The 21,513-nt window shown below is 37.4% G+C and overlaps 1 protein-coding gene across 1 annotated transcript in view; it reads right to left on the bottom strand.

The window, feature by feature from the left end:
- The window catches only part of MTUS2 (microtubule associated scaffold protein 2), a 567,791-nt gene that overhangs the window by 286,245 nt on the left and 260,033 nt on the right, over positions 1–21,513 (bottom strand). The window contains 1 exon segment of the mRNA XM_054701460.1: positions 739–933. Within this exon segment, the coding sequence (XP_054557435.1) occupies positions 739–933 (195 nt within the window).

Raw genomic sequence — 21,513 nt, 5'->3', positions numbered from 1 at the left:
AGGAATTATGCTCAGTGAAATAAGCCAGAAGTAAAAAGAAAAATATCGGATGGTTTCACTTATAACAGGAATATAGGGGAACCAAATAAGACATCAGTGTAAAAAAATAATAATAACAGCACAAAACACAACAAAGCAAAAACAGACAATTATAAACCAGTGACATTCTGCAGGGGAGGAGGAGGGAGAGGGATCATAGTGGGGGAGGGAGGAGCACAGGGGACTGTGGTGATGGTACACAGGTGCCTTGGGGAAGGAAATTCTATGGAGACTCAATCTGAGGGGGTGGGGGGAAGCAAATATGGTCTAAAAAATGTAAAAAATTATAAATATTAAAATTTTAAAAAGTGAAAAAAAAGATTTCTACTAGGTTTAATAATAACACATTGTGGTAACACCTTTTTGTGATCTCTCATTGATTTCTTACCTAGAATCCTGGAATCAGTCCCAGGATAAGTTTATTTTCTAGATTTAAGAGAAATTTTAAAAGTCTTTTTTTCCCCAGGCACATTAACTTCCCATAACTGAGAAAATGATAGTGTCAAATATGCTTATTTTTCTTCAATAGATGATTTCTAGAAATCCCATCCATGGTAGACTGCAATTCTTAGTGCATCACAACAGAGCAAATGAAACACTACCGCTACTAATATGCTGACTGAAACTCTGCCTGTGGGTCATCTCCCTCCAGAAGAGCAGCCAGAAACACCCTACTGCCCGCCCATCCACTCCACTTACGATTCAGGCGGTTCTGCTCAGGTTGTGCGCTGTCCACAGACTGAGTGCTGGACACTGAGGACACACTGGAGCTCCGGACGAAGCCAAAGGCTGCCAGCTTGGCAGCTGGGAGACGTGAATATCCAGGAGGGCGAAGCCCAGATTTCGGTAGATTAGATTTTGCAGCATTTGAATTGGAGGCTTTCTTTAAATCTGCTAAAATGAGCCCAAACCAAAAAAAAAAAAAAAATTCTCAATTAATAGCAAGATAGAGGACGGCATCAATGGTAAATACTCACCCCAGTGAAGCCATTTACAACTTTCACCTGCAGCCGTTTTTACCATGAGTGCTTGTATGCACATCCTTCAGCAGTGTTCTTATGCTATAACTAGTCTACTGTATTATCTAATGAAAGATTAATCAGATGGCAGATTAAACATAATTTAAAAATGAATATTTGTAAAATATACAATGTCTAAAATTCGATAAAGATTCTACACACTACAAAGCACTTATGTATGGAAATACAGATGCCAGACTGAGTGTACAGTGTCCCTTTCTCTATCAGCAGTTCCCTCGAAGAGTGAGGCAGTGGCCAGTTGCAGGTAAAGGTAGAATGTACACAGATATGGTTCCCTGACCCCCCCCAGGTCAAGATTAGGAGGGGAAGGAATCAGATGAGTGTAGAGGGAACAGGGAGCTGATGCTGCAAATATTTCCAAATCAGGTCTGTCCTCAAACTTGAAAATAATGTTCAAACATTACAAAGGGAATAATCATTGTTTAACAAGCAGTAGTGATCAGGGTCTCCCCGTGGTACAGCGGTTGAGCGCTGGGTTGCGAAGCTGCCCGCAGCCTCTGCAGCGCCAATTGAATCCCCGGCCACAGGGCGAGGGTCCCACATGGCACGCAGATCTCTCCTGCCACCCTCTTCTCCTCTCAGCAGTGCTTTCGGTCTGTCTGCCTGATCTGCTCCCCGCTCTGTCTCTGGTGAATCCTCTTACCCTCCCATGCCTCTGGCCTATACCCCAGTTCTTATATAAACAAATAAATCTTTAAAAAAAATCTCTGGGAATTGTTCTAAGGGTAACTGCAAATAAACATTTGTATAAGAACATCTATGAAATCTCAATAAGAACCATGAGTCAGCAGTTTACTTAGAAAGTTTTATTTATAAATGCCTACATTAAAGATAAAGATGTCTAATTGACATAGCAACCTTCCAGTTAAGGACACTAAAGAAAAGCAAACAAAACTAAATTTAAAGAAGAAAGAAGAAAAAAAAAGAAAATAATAAAGATAAGAATGGAAATAAATGAAACAAAATAGAAAAACAACAGACAAAATCAAAGAACCCAAAAGTTGGTTATTTGAATGATTAACAAAGTTGACAAAGTTTTAATTAGACTGACCAAGAACAAAAGATAGAAGACTCAAATTATTAAATAAGGAACAAAAGAAGGGATATCTCTACTAGTCTTGTAGAAATAAAAAAATTCATACTATGAATAACTTCATCTCAAAAAATTAGGTAACCTAGTAAAATGGAGAAATTCCCAAATAATGAAAAACTATAAAAATTGACTCAAGAAGAAATAGAAAATATGAATACATTAATTTTAAAAAGGTTGAATTGGTAGTCCAAAAGTTCCCACAAAGAAAAGCCCAGGTTCAAATATCTTCACCAGCGACTTAAAGCAAGCATTTAAAGAAAAATTTACACCAGTTCTTCACAAATTATAGCCTTCCCTCCACCCAGGGAACATTTCCAAACTCATCCTATGAGCCAAATATTACCTTGATTTTACCAATATTGCCAAATAAATATACCAATAAATTACCAATAAATATTACCAAAACCAGATAAAAAATATCATGAAAGAGGAAAATTGACCAATACCTCTCGTAGATACAAAAGTCTCACCATAATATCACAAATTGAAATCAGTCACATTTGAAGAATTACATACCATGACCAAGTAAGATTTGATGCAACAATGAAAGAGTGGCTTTATATATGGAAATCAGTTACTACTACCTAGTCATAGAGTTTAAAAAAAACCTACATACTGTTTTCAGTAGATGCAAAAAATATCACTTGACAAAAGTTAGGATTAAAACTACTTAGCCAACTAAGAATAAAAGAAAGTATTCTCCACCTGATAAGAGCATCCAGAAAAAAACTCATAGCTAACAACACCATCAATGGAAAAAATTAATGCTTTCCCCAAAGATCATGACAAAGATCTCTGTTCTCACTACTTGTATTCAACATTTTATAAATGCATCAAGAATAGGCAATCAGGCAAGAAAATAATATATGTTATATGTATTTTTGGATGAAGACCAAATATATATAAGAAATATATTTTGGTCATCTGAATGACCACATATATATTTCTTATAAATCACAATATTGAAGTCATGAAAACTTTAATGTAAATGAAAGAAGCTAGAGACAAAAGGTCACGTATCATTCCATTATATGAAATATCCAAAATGGCAAGTCTAGAGAGACAGGAAGTAGGGTCTGCAGTTGGCAGGAAAAAATGAAGAGTGCCTGATAATGGGTAAAGGGTTTCTTTCTCTTTGGGATCATGTAAATGTTGTAAAATTGATTGTGGTGATGGCTGTATAATTCTGTGAATATACTAAAAACCATTGTAGTGCAACCATTAAATGAGTGAACTGTATATAGTTTCTAATTATATATCAATAAAGCTGTTATATTAAAATAAAAGTTTAAAAAAGAATTAGCAATTTGTCTTCAGTTTATTAACAGTTTACTATATGAAGACAGAGCAATGACTATTTCCCCAAGCTCTATCACATTTTCACTTTTAAAGGGCCCGTGTCAGACAGAGAACAGGGTCTGTCATTGTGTGTCTCCAACAAAAAATACTTCTAACAAGCAGGTGAAACAAATGTTTCATACAGCAGATCAAAGACTATTGCAAATAAATAAAATGATGATGGGAAATGACTTTCAATAACTTCAAAAATTAATAAGCATAAAAACCTCTAGGTTCAAATATTCAAGTCCTGTACAAATGAGTTAAAATGAACTCACTCTGATTTTTTACCAAGCCTTTATATTCTGGTATTATTTTGCAAAAAAATAATAATAAAAAAAATTCCTTTTTGAACAACAAAAGAGATTTTCTGCTATTGAATGTTTAAAATATGTATTGGTCTTACAAAGTAATGTAAATATTATTACAAAGCATTAATTTTTCTTTTGAAAGATAAATACTTATTTTGATGAAACTTGAAGAATTATATTTTTTCTTTTTTTTGTATTGATTCTCTTTTAAATATGACTCTACTGCTAGAAATATTTCAATCTAGAATCGGACTATTGTACTTTTAAGGTTCAATGATATAGAGATAAAGATCCATCCATCACTGTCCAATATATTCTTATATCCCAGGCAATAAAACAAAAACTTTAAGAAAATAAATGTATAATAATTCAATTTAATATGCATTCAAGGCACCAACCACTGGAAAAGCACTTCACAAGGTAATATGAGAAATTCACAAAAAAGCAAGAGTTGTCTCCAAGTGGAGTTTATAGCCTACTGGGGTAGAGGCACTAGTTCATTCGTAAGTAATCTAGCCTAAGTGAAAGAGGAGAGCAAAGCCAGAATGGAAGTGCAATCCATTGCTTTAGAAGAAAAGAACTAAATGTAGACAAAATCATCAAATAAAATGATTCAGAGTTTTTATTTAAGGTCCATTTTTTTCTTCATAATTTTACATTTGGTGTTTTATTTCTGTCTGGTATATTTATATGTACATAAAAACACACATATTTATATGCATAGTTATATGCTCTGGTATATTTTTATATATGAACCAAACTACTTTTTTTCAATCTTACTATAGATCTTCCTACTTTCTTTTAGAAATAATTTCTTCTGTCACAGGTATTTTGTAGATAAGTGGCTTGCCTTGTTCAAATGACTGAGAAACAATTTTTCTCGCACCTTGCTCAGGAACATGAACAAACAGCAAATGTTTTTGCCAAGCTTCCTTCATGCCGGGAAACAGTAAACAAATGTTTTAGTATTAAGGCATCAACTCCTCCAAAGGAGAAAAGAAGAACAAATTAAAGAAATGACAGTGGTATATTTCAGGATTGCACTGAAGATCTGGATTTAATGTAACTATTATCCAGTGTATAATCTCAGGCAATACTAAACTGTCGGAACCTCAATTTCCACACATAAAAATGAGGATTCAACCATCTACCCACATGATAGAAATCACATCTAAAGAGTTATTGTCTAGCATGGCATGTAATAAACACACAATAGATGATGACATTGCTGGTGTTGTCCTTAACACTACTGTTGCAGTTGCAGAAAGCACTCCCCATTAAAAGAAAAAGAAAACCAGAAAATAGCCATTATCCAAGATGACTCCTCAATGACCCTGAGCAGTGAATCAGAGCTGACCTGGGAGACCAATACTATGTCATAAAAGTGATAAACTATGACTTCTTAGTTGAGGTCTAATGAATATTGCTGATTCTCCTTGAGCTTTGGATTGTTCACTCAGGGAGAATCAGCTATGCCATCTGGATATTTAAGCAGCCCTGTGCCATGGTCCACACTGGAGTAGTCTCCTACCAACAATCAGCATCAACTAGTCAGCATATGAGTAATGGCTTCATCTTGGAAGTGGACCCTCCATCTTCGGTCAAACTGACAAGTAAAGATGACTGTAGACTTAATTGAACCTCACTTCAACCTCATCAGAGGGTCCCAGTCACTGTCATTTAGATAAGCTGTTTTAAATTCCTCACTCACAGAAACCATTAGGTGATAAATGATTACTGTAGTTTTAAGTGATGAGGCTTTAGGATGATTTGTTATTCAGCAACATATAACTAATACAGTTATTGGCACTTGGAAGAGGTGTTTTATCATAACAAGAACCTAATTATATATAATAGGAGTGACTTTGGAACCAAATAGACATGGAAGTTACAAGGAACTTGAAGAAAGCATTACTGAAAGCCTAAAGAACTTCAAGAGACTTTTAGCATAAGCCAATGAACCCTGAGGAAACAGTCAGTGGGGGCTAAAGGAAAGAGAGAAAACTGATGGGCAGAAAATTCTTGTTAGTACACGTTAGAAAGTTAGAAACAATGATAACTACTTTAATACGAAATGTAGGCCTTTACCTAACGATGTTAGGAATCCAGCTAAGGAGAATTCTGCTTAGAGTGCTGAAGATCTATAATCCTTCTGGTAAAGTGGAATAGTACAGGGATAAGCCTAAGACAGTAACATAAAGGAAATGTTCAACATAAAGAAGATAGGACTTGTTGCAAATTTGCATCTTCTCCAGATGGCAAACAATACCAAAATTAAGAAGTGGCTTCTGGGCAAAAATCATTATCTGGGATGCTGGCAGGAAAACATGGTTTTAATAATGAAGCAAAGAGGTGACTAAAATCCTTTGGCGAGAATCCAAAAGTATATAAGGCACTGCTCGAAATAATTGTTAGACAATAAGGTTTCAAGAAAACTTAAGGCCATTATTCTTCCAAAGCTTAACTAGCAACTTCAACATGTAATAGAACAGCTGTGAATTTTAATATAGGTAGAAAAGTCCTGCAGTGTGGAGAGTGATGAAAACGACAGACACACCTAAAATGATGTGGAATGAGCTGCCTGAGGATAGAGTAAATTCTCTATCACCTGAGGATGACATCAACATGCCAGCAAAGCAAAATCATTAATAGTTAAAGAGAAAATCTAGAATAACCAAATAGGCACAGATACAAAGGAATGACCTCACATTATATGTGAAACTTAACTCAAAATAGATAACAGCTCTAAACTTAAGAGCCAAAACAATAAAACTCTTAAAAGAGTTTAGGCATAAATCTTCATAAATTTGAGTTAGACAGACTTCTTAGATATGACAACAATGGCATAAACAACAAAAGGAAAAATAAATTGGGTATTATCAAAATGTTAAATATTTTTGTTTCAAATGAGTCAATCAAGAAAGGGAAAAATCATCCACAGAATGGGGAGGGAAATTACATATCATATATTATGACATACTTGTATCACCATAAGGAACTTATACTGTCCCTTATCTTAATTTTACACAATAAGGGACTTTACACAATAGGGGACTTTTAAGAACTCTTAAAACTCAACAATAAAAACAATAATAAAAAGGCAACCCAATTTAAAATTGGGCAAAGGATATACAAGGACTGGTGTCTTTATTTTTTTTTAAAGATTTATTTATTCATGCATACAGGAACCTGGGTACAGGCCAGATGTGCAGCAGGGCCAGAGAATTCACCAGTGACAGAGTGGGGAACAGAACAGGCAGACTGACTGAAATACACTGCTGAGGGAAGCATCGGGTGAGACAAGAGAGGTCTGCGTGCCATGCAGGATTCTCCCTGGCCAGCCAGGATCACACCCACGCCGCAGAGGCTGCGGACAGTTTCACAGCAATGTGCTCGACCGCCTGTGTCACCAACGGAGGCCCAGGACTGGTGTCTTTATATGAAGAAGACATCATATAAACAGCCAATAGTATGTATGTTTTCCAACAGGCAAATGAGCATATGCTCAATATTAACAGTCACTGAGGCCACGCAAATCAAAATCACAAGCAGATAATGCTACACATCAAGAGAATGGTATAATAAAACAGCAGGTGATAACACATGTGGGAAGACTGCAGGGGAAGTAAAAGCCTTTAAGCACTAAAAGTGGTAACAGGAAATGGCACAACCACGTTGGAATATAGTCTGATGATTCCTCATAATGTTAAATACAGAGTTACCTACCATAAGACTCAGATATTCCCTCTCTTGATATATACCCAAGAGAAATTTTTACAAATTGTACACAAATGATCACAGTAGCATTATTGGTAATAAACAAGAAGTTACCAAAGAATCCCATATGTCCATCAACTAATGAATTTATAAATTAATCATGAGACACCCGTGCAATGGAATATTATTCAGCACTAAAAAAGGGAACTGCGATGGATTGTATTGTGGTCCCCAAAAACGTATATGCTAAAGTTCTAACCCTCAATATGACTATAATGGAGAAGTACCTTCAAGGAGGGAATTAAGATAAATAAGGTCCTAAAGATGGGGCTCTGATAGGACTGGTGTGCTTATTCAAAAAGGAAGAGCTAGCAGAGAGAACACATGTTTTCTCTTCACCAGTACAGAAAGAACAAAAAGTTACCAAAGAATCCCAAATGTCCATCAACTGAAAAGTTTGATGGAGCCATGCAAGAAGGTGGCCACCAGCAAACTGAAGAAAGATGCCTCACCAAATACCAATTCTGCCACCACTTTAATCTTAGACTTTCAGCCTTCAAAACTGTGAAACAGTAAATTTGCTCTTTACATCATCTAGTTCATGGTATTTGATTCTGAGAGCCCAAGCTCACTAATGCAGGACTGAAGTGTTGATACATGCATGCATTGGAAGAACTCTGAAAAGACGATTAAGGCAAGCGAAAAAAGCCAGACATATGTTATATGAGTCCATTATATAAAAATCCAGAATAGGCAAATCTATAGAAAATGGAAGTAGAAGAGTTGTTGCCAGGATCTGGGGTGGGGAAAATGATGCAAACTTAATAATGAGTACAGGGTTTCTTTCTTTTTGAAACAAAAGAGTCATGAAAATGTTCTACAATTGACACTGGTGATGACGCCACAATTCTGTATCAGACTATACTCATTGAATTTACTCTTTAAAATGGGTTTGTGTGTGTGAATTACACGTGGTACTTGAATTATACTATATGGTATTTGAATTATATTGCAAAACAGCTGTCACTTAAGAGAGAGAAAGACAGAGACAGAGAGCACTAAGGCTAGTTAGCTATTTAACTAAACCTGAAAGGAATATAAAAGCAGAAATCAGGCAGATGGCTAGATCAGCCTTTCTTAACCCAAAAGACAGATGACTAAAATAAAAGTTTTTGAAGAGTCAGCCAGTAGCATAGCCACTAAAACTAACATGGAGGGTCAGAAACTGAAAACTGTCTAAAGGAGAGTGAAAATGAAGAGGAGGAAATGAGGAGGAGGAGGAGGAAGAAAAGGAGACAAGAATTGCAGAGCTTCTGGCTCCACTCAGCTGCCTGAGTGACCGGACAACACGGGAGTCACACTAGTTCTAACAAAATAGAAATAAATGAGGCCCAGCTCCCGCTAACACTGACAGCAGACACACAGACAATTCCAATAAAACATGCTGAATGGCATGACAGAGAAATGAACCCTGAGCTGTGTGAGCACAGAAAGGAGTGTGGGGGGCTTTGCCTAGCGTGGGCTGACCAAGAATGTGCTCTTGGAAGAGGTTAACTTGAGCTGGCTCATAGAGGATAAACAGGATCAAGTGGAGTTAAGAATAGAGAAGGGAATTTCCTGGAGGAATCAGCTTATTGCCTGAGTAGCACGGGGAGAGCCAGGTCTGGTGGTGAAGAGGTCGGCTGGAAGAACTCAACTGATACTTAGGAGCTTGGTTTTTCTCCCTCCCAACAGCAATGCAGAGCCAATAAAGAATGTTAAAGGAAGGCAAATATGGTTCTATTTGTGGCGTGGAGGATGGGCTGAAGAGAGGCAGAACTGGTGGTAAGGAAATCCAGTGGGACCCAGCAGGTAAGAAGTTCTGAGAGCAGGGATGGAATAAGGTGGATATATGCAAGTTACAAAATCAGCAAGTCGTGCTGATTGATTAATTCTAGGGTGGGGTGTGAGAAAAGAGTAAGCCTCCTTGTTATAGGAACAAGAAACAGCCTATAAAGATGAATAATCTGCAAAGGAACCATGATCATTGCGCCACTGAGATCACACACACAGAAATAAAACAATCAGTTGGGACTTTAGAAAAATTCTTTCACTTCAAAAAGAATCTAAGCAAATTTTGGTCAGAAAACTATAAACCAAAGACATTCTGCAGGGGTGAGGGAGGGAGTAGGATCAAAATAGGGGTGGGAAGAACACAAAAGACTTTAGTGATGATGCATGGGTAAAATGGAGGTGGGAATTTCACAGGGACTACACCTGAGAGAAGAAAGCAAACATTGTACAAAAATGAAGAATAATGTAAAAAATATATAAAAGAAAAAACAAACAAACCAATAAAACCTTATAGATGCCTCTCCTGCAGAGTGGTTGAACAGTGAGTCACTCCCTGTGATCAGCAAGTAAACCCCAGCAAGCCACATACTGATGACTAGCAAGTGGATACCAGAGGCCTGAGTGGATCAGTCAGCCTAGTGGCTTAGATTCTAACTGTATGTGAAAACTCTATTTAGCAAAGGTAAAGGGAAAAGCACCAAAAAAGGCTCAGCTAACATTACTACCAGTGTGTTTATAACCTATGAATCATGAGCAGAAGAAAAATTAATTGTGGTGGCTAACTGGCATTTATTATACAGGACAAAAGGGAAATATGAAAGTTGCTGTCTTGTTAATATTTTTGGAGTTATGAGGATTTGGTCAATGGTAAAAAAATTACTATGCTATATGAGCAAAAATCTGCAAAATAAAATAAAGCTATTTATGCAATGTGTCTCATTAATTACAGTCCAAATATTGAGATTTATTTCTTACTATAATTGAAAAACAGAGATTAAGTATTTAGAATAACTGTGACCTGTTTAGATCTTGTCTGTCACCTTAAGTGATTATATTGAATCCAGAGATTCACAAATATCTGGCGATGTGTTTTTCCATTGCATTAGAATAAAATCACCACTAAGGAGAATTAACCTGTCTATACATATTTAGTCGGTGTGTAAAGGAAAGAAAGTGTTGGTGTAAGAGAAGGGATTTGGAAAGGGATGTGTTCGGGAACAGGAATAAAAGCGTACACAGACAGAAGGATATTAGCAGGAGGTATAAGTAATGTAAATACTACAAAATGTCACTATTGTTGCTGAACAGATTTGCTTATAAACAGAAACTGGGGGCCTCCCTGGTGGCACAAAGGGTTAAGACACAACCTGTGAAGCTGTCTGCAGCCTCTGCAGCATGAGTTCGATCCCTGGCCTGGAAGCTACCCACATGGCACAGCAGATCTTTCCTGACTCTCCAGCTGCTCCCTTCATCAGTGTATTTCAGTCATTCTGCCTGTCCTGTTCCCCACTCTGATGAATCCTCTCACCCTCCCACACACACACCTCTGGCCTGTACCCTATTCTTGTATGCATAAATAAATAAATCTTGAAAAAAAAAACAGAAGCTGTTTAAAGGTATGTCAACTTCAGGAGAATTTGTAGTAGCAGAATCAGCAGAATTAGTAAGATATTTTTAACTGATTCTAAATCTACTCATGCTACTATATTATACATGTGGATTGATAAAGTCTTGGGATCCTATTTATATTAATGATTCTCAGGGAAATCATCAGAGTCTCAAAGCTAATCAAAAGTAATAATATTTTTATGAGCAAATGCAGTTCAATCATCTATTTTCTGATAAATAGCTTTAGCATTTCAAAATAGAAGAAAAATTAAAGCACTTTATTTGCTAAGGAAAAACTCAGAAAAGTATAATATGATCAAATAATACGTCTTTTCCATAGAGTGCATTGAAAACCACAGTCCTTATAATGTTTTCACAGAACTGATGAAACAGATACATTTACAATACTGAACATCACACTAAGAGATACTGATATCAACACTGACTAGATTTTAAGTAGAAAAGGAGACTACTAGCTGGTACTAGACAAAATAGGATATTTTTTACTCATTTTTTAATAAAGCTTTTTAAAATTTATTTATGCATACAAGAACTGGGGTACAGGGACTCCCTGGTGGCGCAGGTGGATGAGCACAGTGCTGTGAAGCTGTCCGCAGCCTCTGCAGTGCCAGTTCGATCCCTGCCGGCTGTGTAGCAACCCACATGGTGAGGCAGACCTCTCCTGTCTCGCCCGCTGCTCCCCTCAGCAGTGTATTTTGGTCATTCTACCTGTTCTGTTCCCCACTCTGTCTCTGGTGAATCCTCTCACCCTCCCGCGCATCTGGCCTGTACCCCTGGTTCTTTTTTTTTTAATGTCTAATTTTTTTTTAAAGATTTTAGGGGAGCAGCGGGCAAGACAGGAGAGGTCTGCTGCGCCATGTGGGATTCTCCCTGGCCAGCCGGGATCAAAACCACGCTGCAGAGGCTGCGGACAGCTTCACAGCCCTGCGCTCAACTGCCTGCACCCCCAGGGGAGGCTCTATTTTTACTAATTTTTTAAGAGCTTTCTCTCTAATTTAAAATTGGTGAAACTAAATTTTAAGAAGTATGACTAATTAAAAAAAAACATTTACTGAGTTCCTTCTATTAAGCACTGTACATGTTTGAACCTTAAACACTAGAGAGAAAAGAGACTGGTACTTATTGAGGCAGATATTTCAACAATTTGTGGAACACAGAATGCAGGTGGAGGCCCCTGGCTGACAGGCAGGGGAGGGCAGATGCTTTTGCATCTGCTGCAGTAGAGGAAAAGCCTACTCAGAGCACTCCATGCAGGCATGTAGTGTCCAGTAACCAAGTATTTATTTTCCACCTCCCCGCTGCTCACCACGCCCCAGGGGGAGAGGAGATAGACTTCTAGAGAGTTGGAGGAAGTTCAGCCAAATCGGTAAGAGTGAAGGATCATAGGATAAAACAAACAACAAAAACTAAGGAAAACAAAGAGAAAAATGATCCCTGAGGATATAGAGAAAACTCAAACAAGAAAACATATCCAAAAAAAAAAAAAATCTCTAATTCATATCCTCAGAGAAATTTGGGAAGATATTGCAACAATAAAATAAAGAACAATATGCTATGAAAAAGGCCATCAGACCTATGAAAGCATTCTTGGAAATTAAAAACCACCAAAATAACAATTCAACAGAATCATTAGAAAGTAAGTCCATACGGGTGATGTGGTGGTGGGTGTAGTGTGGTAACCCAACTGAGGATATGTGAACCTAATTCCCTAAGTCATATAGAGTGTTATAAACCAATGCTATTTCAATAAAGAAGTAAGAAAGTAAATCCAATAGGATCAAATGGAGGAGGAAAGCATGAGGTAAGAAAAAAAAGAAAAAGAAAAAGTGGACACTTTGGAGACGCAAATACCAAATAATAGCAATTCCACAAAGAAAGAGAAAGACAAAATAACAAATTAGAAGTTCAGGTGATTGCCCAATGCTGAAAGGAAACACAAATCCAAACTGAGAGCTTAATAAGTACTAAGCAAGATCAATTTCTCTCTTTCTCTCCCTCTCCTTTTTGAGTCTCTCTGTCTCTATTTACTTTTTCTTTTTCTCTCTCTCACACATGCACAGATAGCTACACACCTGTATATTTTTAAAACACTAAGGACTTGAGAAGATTCTCAAGCTTTAAGGTGTCCTACAAAAGAATATTTCTCAGACTTGAATCATGGGTGTGTGCAGGTGAAGGTGGGGGAGCAACACTGAAAATCCTTGTTTTGAAAAAAAATCATTTTCAATCTAGAAACTTATTCACTCCAGTAAATACAGGCTAAAGACAGTTTCAAGAATTGCAAAAGTCTGCATTTGCTTTCCTTAAAATATCTTAGAAAATAACTCAAGATATATATACTCCAGCAAAATAAACAAGGTGACCCAAGAGGAGGAACACCTGGATCAGTCCCTGGAGAAAAAAAAAATAAAGGGAAATTCTAGAAAGACTACATCTAGCTGAGAAAGCAACCAGAAACTGTAAGATCAAAATTCCAGAGGGAAGCACAAGCACCAGTACAAAAAAAGGCAGAAAGGAAAGTCTCTTCAACAAATGGTGGAAAACTGGACAGCCACATGCAGCCACATGCAGTAAAATGAATCTAGACCACACTTTTATAAAATTTACTTAAAATGGAATAAAAGCTTGGAGGGGGGCCTCCCCTGGTGGCACAGCGGTTGAGCTCTGGGCTGCGAAGCTGCCCGCAGTGTCTGCAGCGCTGGTTCAATCCCTGGCCACTGGCGAGGGTCCCATGTAGTGTGCAGACCTCTCCTGTCGCGCCCACTGCTCCCCTCAGCAGTGTATTTCATCCGTCTGCCTGTTCTGTTCCCGCTCTGGCTCTGGTGAATTCTCTCACCCTCCCGTGCTTCTGACTATACCCAGTACTTGTATAAATAAATAAATCAATCTTAAACAAAAAAAAAAAAAAAGCTTGGAGGTTAGACTGGAAATTAGACCGGAAACCATAAAATACATAGGAGAAAACATGCAAAATACTCTATGACTTTGACTTCAGGGATGACTTTGAGTCTCAACACCAATGGCAATGAACACAAAAGAAAAATAAATAAATGGGACTTTATCAAACTAAAAAACTAATGAACAGTTTGAGAAGTTGCCATTGAAATGAAAAGACATGCTACCAAAATGAAGAATATTTGCACATCATGTATCTGACAAGATAAGGCTAAGGTATCCAAGATTACAAAGAGCTCACAGAACACAACAAAAAGGAAACAAAAGACCAAATCAAAACTTGGAAGGAAGACATAAATAGGCTCTTCTTCCAAAAAGACACAAAAATGGCCAACAGGCACATGAAAAAAATGTTCAATATCACTTATCATCAGAGAAATGAAAATCAAAACCACAAGACACCATCGCACACCTGTGAGAATGGCCCACATCCAAATACCAGAAATAACTAGTGTTGGCAAAAATATGGAAATAAAGAACCCTTGTGCACCATTGGCAGGAATGTAGCCTGGCCCAGCCTCTATGACAAACAACATGGAGGTTTCTGAAAATATTAAAAATAGATAGACCCTATGATCCAGCAATTTCATGCCTTGGTATGTGTATCCAAAAAATGCAAAAATTCTAATTGGAAGGGATCTATGCACACATATGTTCATTGCAGCACCAATTACAACAGTTAATTTATGGAGATTACTTAAGTGCCCAACAACAGATGAGTAGAACATGTGGTACATATACACAGTGGAATATTACGCAGCTATTAAAGAGATGAAATCTTACAATTTATGAAGACATGCATGGAAGTGAAGGGGGGATTAGGATAAGTGAAATAAGTCAGTGAAGAAAGACAAATATTGGGTGATTTCACTCATATGTGGAATATAAATAAACAAAACAAAACTAAACCAAAACAAACACTAGAATTATGACTACAGAATTGAGGCTACTAGATGGGGAGGGTAGAGGTGGAGACAGAGGGGAAAGGGCTAATGGTCTATGCTGAAGAACTTTAGGTGCTTAGGTGGTAAGTGTGGGATGGCAACATAGATCGGAAGAGGTAAGAACCTATTCCCCTAAATTATATAAAGCCTTGTAAAGCAATGGTACCTCAATAAACGCAAACAAATTCAGGACACAGTGGGCATCCAGTGGGCATGAGTCTATTCTTCACTCCGGTTTGACGTTCTACTTTCTCAAACCACTCACTCCTTTCCTACTTCTGAACCTGTGCTTTAAAATGTGTAAAGATAAATATTTGGCCCCTTTTTATATTATATAAAATCTAGGAAAACAAGCTTTATGATAACAGCTCGTGCACAATGAAAAACCAGACAGACATGTGAAATTCATATTGATCAAGGTCAAAAATAACAGGATAACAAATATCTAGATAGCCTCAACTTCACTATTATTTTAAAAGGCAAACAGATGGCTCAGCTAATCACAAGGACTCACCCTTCAGCTGAGTCCCAGAATTTGGGGTGGGTTCTTGTCTGTTGTCTGTCACTGAGCTAGACCTGACTTTACTCTTCCTTGCTTTCTATTCTTTAATAATTTTCCCTTATCTATTCTCATATGAACTTGATTCATGGGGTCAAGGAGTTAATCAAATTCACTTCCTAAAACCCACCTACATACTTCTCTCCAACACCCCCCAGTTCCCAACACACAGACACACACACACACACACAAAAAAAAAAACCCACGACATCAGATGGGCTATCATTTTGGGTAGACAGTAACAACCTCAGAAAGGGTCTTGTCGCCAATCCTTTTTACCTCACCCCATCCCACTGCTGACCCTAGATCCATTCTCCAAACTTCACTCCAAATGGTATTTTTTAAAATGAAATATGGTCATATTATTCCCCAGTTTAATACCATTTAATGAATCATCTTGCTCTTAGGTTAAATGTTAAAATAACAGTTTGCTTGACCATCACAACCTTCTGCCTATTCTCTCATCCTTCCCCTCACACTCTATATTGCTGTTACACCATCTTCCCATGCACTATGGCCTCTGCCTGAAATACCCTTTCTTCCATTCCTGCCATTTCCTCATCCCTTTTTTCCAAGCTCCAAATCTTTTGTTTTTCACGCTACATCTTAGAAACTTTTCTGGGCCTTCACTACAGGATAGATTCCCCTCTGTTTACCTGAACTCAAAGACTTCGCCATCACAGAATTCAATCATACTGTACAGTGACTGTAGTACCCCAGGTGCCAAAGGAAATCTGACATATAGTAGGTGCTCAATAAATATTTATAAAATATATGAACAATGTTTAGCTAAATAAAAAGAAAAAAAATAGTTGTTAGCTGGTGCTCAAGCCTAGAATCACAGAAGCTGCCTATGTCTGGACTGACGATACTTGAATTTTTAATAAATTCCTCCAGGGCTTTATTGGCATGCTTGATTTCAATGAAAGCAAGCCAAAGAAAAGAGAGCTTTGGGAGCACAATGAGAATAAAGTCATTGTCAACGTCTATTTCAACAGCATAGAGGAATGAGTAACAGTGAAAGAGGTAAGACAAAAGAACAAATTGTAGGTTCCTCTACACCCTGAAAGATAAATTTCAAGGTCATCCAAGGTCATTAGACACAAAGGGAATGGCAATATGGCTGTGCGGCTGTGCTCTCTTTTACCATCTGAGTAACCCATCAGTTTGTACTAAGGGAACAATTTCCCATCTGATTTAATCCTTTGGTAGATTCTACAGTTTTTGTAAAATTAAAACAGCGGTAAAAATAGTAAAGTGTCACTTAGGTGATGTCAGTTATACTGTTCTCATTCTTAGCATAGGAACCAACACTTCACCCACTCTGTTTTTTATTATTCCTCATCTCCTTTGTCTTAAAAGAATCAATGCTTTTCACCTATTACAAGGTTCACCCTTGGGATCCTGAACATGTCATCTTCCACCTTTCTGGGGATTCTGTTCTAACAGTTAACGACCACTACACCCTTCAGCTTCTCTCCACAGGCCACTCTTTCCCTCATTTCAAACAAGTTCCAACATCTCCCACCACACTCTAAAACAAAACAAAACAAAACTAGACCCTGCTCCCACTCCAATTAGTACCTGTGGCTCTTATTGGTACATTTTTAGAATAGCAGTCTATTCTCTTTGCTTTCACTGTTCATTCATTTTTCAACCTACTAATATGTGACTTCCACCCCCACATTGTACTAAAATTGCTCATTCAAAACTAGGTCGCCAACTGCTTCCTAATTTCCAATTCCAAAAGAATCTTTGCATTTTTATTGTGCTTTCTCCTGAGATGCAGTTTTGACCATTTTCTGCTTTGGAAACTCCCTCTTACTTAAGACTCAAATGCTACATTTTCCTGGTACTTCCCCCACCTCCCCCACAGTTTTTCTCTTGTAAACATCTTTCTTTAGTTATGCCTTAGATGTGGGTATAAAGTTACTTTCCTGGCATTTTCTTTACCCTACCTTCTCTCTCTTTCTCCCTGAATCTACTCATCAATTTTCATGACTTCAACTCACATCTAAGAGGTAATGACCCCCACATTTATATCTTTCACTTAGACTTCTCTCCTGTTGAAAATGTTTATCTAAACATCCCTAGGAACCTCAAACTCTGCACGTGTTAAATAGCTATCTACACATCCCACCAATCCTACAAAACATACCCCATTGTGTTTCCTACTGAGTTACTAGTCCCTCTGAGGGGTCCAAATCACCCAAAATAACCACCTCTTTCTGATAAGTATATATTCATCTCTTACCCTTTCTCAACCTAGCAAATTCCTATTTATGCATCAAGATTCAGCTCATCTCACTTAATTTAGAATATCTTTAATCCCTCTCTGCCCAAGCTAAATTGTATCTCCCTCCTCTTGTGTATTCTGCATATATCTCTAAGAAGTACTTCTCTCTTGCTATTGTAATTGCTAAGTTATCTCTCTGTATTCCTACAAAGTAATGGGCTATATAATCTATGCATCCTAAATACACAGACAAGTACCTAGTCTATAATAGATCCTCAGAAAATCTATGATGAATAGCTGAATAAATAATATAGTTAATGAAGGATTAAGGGAATGGATCCAATCATTTCAAAGGTTGGAGATTCTCTTAAAAGCAGTCAATCCACAAACTAAAGCCCATAGGCTAGCTATTTATTTTGGTAAGAAGTGTTTCACTGGAACACAGCCACATTCATTCATTTGCTTATTATATGTAGTTGTTTTTGCATAACAACTGCAGGGGTCAATACCTGTAACAGAGACTGTTTATTCTCCTGAGCTTAAAATAATTTCTAGGATCCTTAGTTTACCCACCCCTGCTCCAAAAGATCTCAGGATCTTATCACTTTTCAAAAATAAGAAAAACAACAATAAATACTGCTACCCCCACTGCTATGAACATTTATTCAATGGACAATGATGTTACAAACTATACATGCAGTAGGTTCAGAGATAATAAACATGTAGGAGCAAAATAAGATCACTACAGACCATGATAAAAACAGTGAAGAAAACAAACAGGATAGTGTTAGAAGTTCCCAGTTGCAAAGGGGTCACCATAGAGGGTGATCTCTGTGGGGCAGTGACACATATATTGAAATTTAAAGGTGGAGACAGAACCAGCCTTGGCATGTTGGAAGTACATTACAGAAGACACGGCAGGGACGCAGGACTATTGGTCAGAGAGCAGCATGCCTGAGGAACCAAGCGGACGCCAGAGTAGATGATGTGCAATGAAAAGTGAGAAAAGGATGCAAATAGTTGGAAAGAAGAGGCAGGAGGATCCCTGGCCCTGGAGGCCTTTGAGGCACTTAGATTCATTGATTATATTGTGAATGCCAGGTGCTATATAGAACATTTCCATCCAATTCTTTCAACAATCTTATATTTTAGGTTCTGGTATTATTCTTGTTTTAGAAATGAGAGAACTGAGAAACACAGAGAAGTGTAGACTGAGTTATGAAAAGAGAATCTGGGTTGAGAACCTGGGCCTGTCTGACTCCAAACAGGATACTGACCAATAGACTCCACAGCCTCCCCATCTGCTCTCCTCACTCCCTGTAGTTAAATCTCATCGTGATCACAAAGGCAATATAAGGCATTATAAAAATATGAAAAAGTCAAAAGCCATGATTACCTCATGTTTATACTGTGATAGTGGTTTCCTTGGTCTTGCGGTCTCCCAACCATTACATTACATATCCATACTACTACTTATAATGTCTCTTCAAAAATCAAAATTATGTTAATTCTCTATTTAAAAATCTAAAGATTTCTAATTCCTTATTAAAAAAATAATTCCAAACTTACCTTGGCAGAGTAAGTCCACCCCACACTGGCCCACCCTACTCATCTGGTTGTTTCTGGGGACACCCACAGAATGATTCCCTTTTTCCTAAGAAGCCACTGTTAACCTCATTCCTGCCATGTTTATCCTGCATGGACCTCACTTTTCACCTTGTTTATCTCATGAGCTTTTATAAACCCAGCTCCCAGCTCATTCCCTAATTGTCAATTCAAGATAAGCTGCAGCCTAACCTTCTTCCCCTCCAACAATGCCAGCAAAAAACAGAGCTTTGCTCAGAGCCAGAGCAGGAGCACATGTGCTGGATGCATGAGTGTTTCACCAGGTTGCCCTGGTGATAGAAAGTGAAAAAGTAGAGAAGTTCTCTCTACTATTTAGGGTATTAAAATATTCTACAGTACTAATGCTTCCATAAACTAAATTCATTAAAAATTGAAACCAGTACGCTAACATAAGTCAAAAATTCAGAATTGTAAGCTTTGACACACACTGTAAAGGTAAACATTATACTGAAAAAGGATGCTGTCACTGTAGAATTCTTACTTTAGAAATAATCGGATATATGCTCCCATTTTGCTAAATTTTTCACATTGTCATGACTATTCATACTTTTCAACAAATATTAACTCCGCTTGTATTTTAAATTGGTCCAATCAAGTTTACTTCCTTTCAAGATATGCTATATTAACTTATTTACATACATTCTAAAAGTTAGTAGGATTCACCATACTACTTTAAATAAGAATTGCCAAAGAGGAAAATTTATACTGTATGCTGAATTATAAAATAAAATTCATTTTAATAAGAATTCATAACAAAACTGAACATAAACTGGAAAAATTATCCCAACTTTTCTTCCAACTGAATTTCTCTGGTTACTTACAGAATGGAATATTTCCATTTTATGTTTAAAAACTTCTATTCTGATACTTAAACTACGCCCATTAAAAAACATTAATTTGTTCAGGCTGCACTGGCTGACGCCAAAACATCACACTTTCAGCAACACTGGGTATACAAATTAAATTCGGATATGCTGCACACTGTATAGGTTAACATTTTTATATAGTCTTCCAGGCCACGAGAGATGTATCCTTACTTTATAAAACAAAGATACAACCGTATAGTAAGTTTTAACATAGGAGATTAAAGGATGTGTCTGGGGAGAGGGATCAAAACCAGAGAGGGACGAGCACAAGGGACTATGGGGTGTGCACGGGTGAGTTGGTGGTGGGATTTTATATTTGAGAGGCAAACGCATACATTATACAAAAATGAACAATGATGTAAAAATATATATAAACAAATAGGTAATAAATTTAAAAAAAACAGAACTTGAAAACTTAGACACCGTGAGCTCAACTCTCTGCTCTGTAACTTATAAGCTGCAAGTTTCAGGACAAGTGATTTGACCTAAATTTCATTCCCTTCACTTACAATACAAAAATAACAGTAGAGTCTAAATCGTGGTAGGTACAACAGGTATTATATAACTCCACCCACATGTATGCTGTCACAGCAAAATGCATGAATATTCACACAAAGCAGAATGAGTAAAAATACAAATATTCATGATATTTCAGGTCAGCTATTGCCATCAAATGAATTATAAAAACCCTTTATTTCCACAAATGGCCAACAGGCATATGAAAAAATGTTCAACATCACTTGTAATCAGGGAAATGCAAATCAAAACTACCATGAGATACCATCTCACACCAGTGAGAATGGCACATATTAAAAAAACTAGCAACAACAAATGTTGGCGAGGGTGTGGAGAAAAAGGAACTCTCCTGCACTGTTGGTGGGAGTGCAAACTGGTCCAACCACTATGGAGAGCTGTGTGGAGATTTCTGGACCTACTAAACATAGAGCTTCCATATGATCCAGCAATTTCACTCCTAGGTATTTACCCAAAGGACACAGAAACATCAATTCCAAAGAACACCTGCACCCCTATGTTTATAGCAGCACTATTTACAATAGCTAAGCTATGGAAGCAACCCAAATGCCCAAAAATACATGACTGGATCAAGAAGATATGGTACATATATACAATGGAATATGACTCAGCAATCAAAAAAGATAAACACATGCGGTTTGCAGCAACATGGATGGAGCTAGAAGGGATCATGCTCAGCGAAATAAGCCAGAAAGAAAAAAGAAAATACCAGATGGTCTCACTCATAGCAGGAATTTAGAAAACTTAAATAAGAGACCAGGAAACAGACTAATCAATACAAAATAAAAATAAA

The sequence above is a fragment of the Talpa occidentalis genome, unplaced genomic scaffold (genome assembly GCF_014898055.3).
Source record: "Talpa occidentalis isolate TD23 unplaced genomic scaffold, MPIMG_talOcc4v2.1 talOcc4.5, whole genome shotgun sequence".
Classification (NCBI taxonomy): domain Eukaryota; kingdom Metazoa; phylum Chordata; class Mammalia; order Eulipotyphla; family Talpidae; genus Talpa; species Talpa occidentalis.
This window is presented reverse-complemented; position numbering and strand designations above follow the sequence as displayed.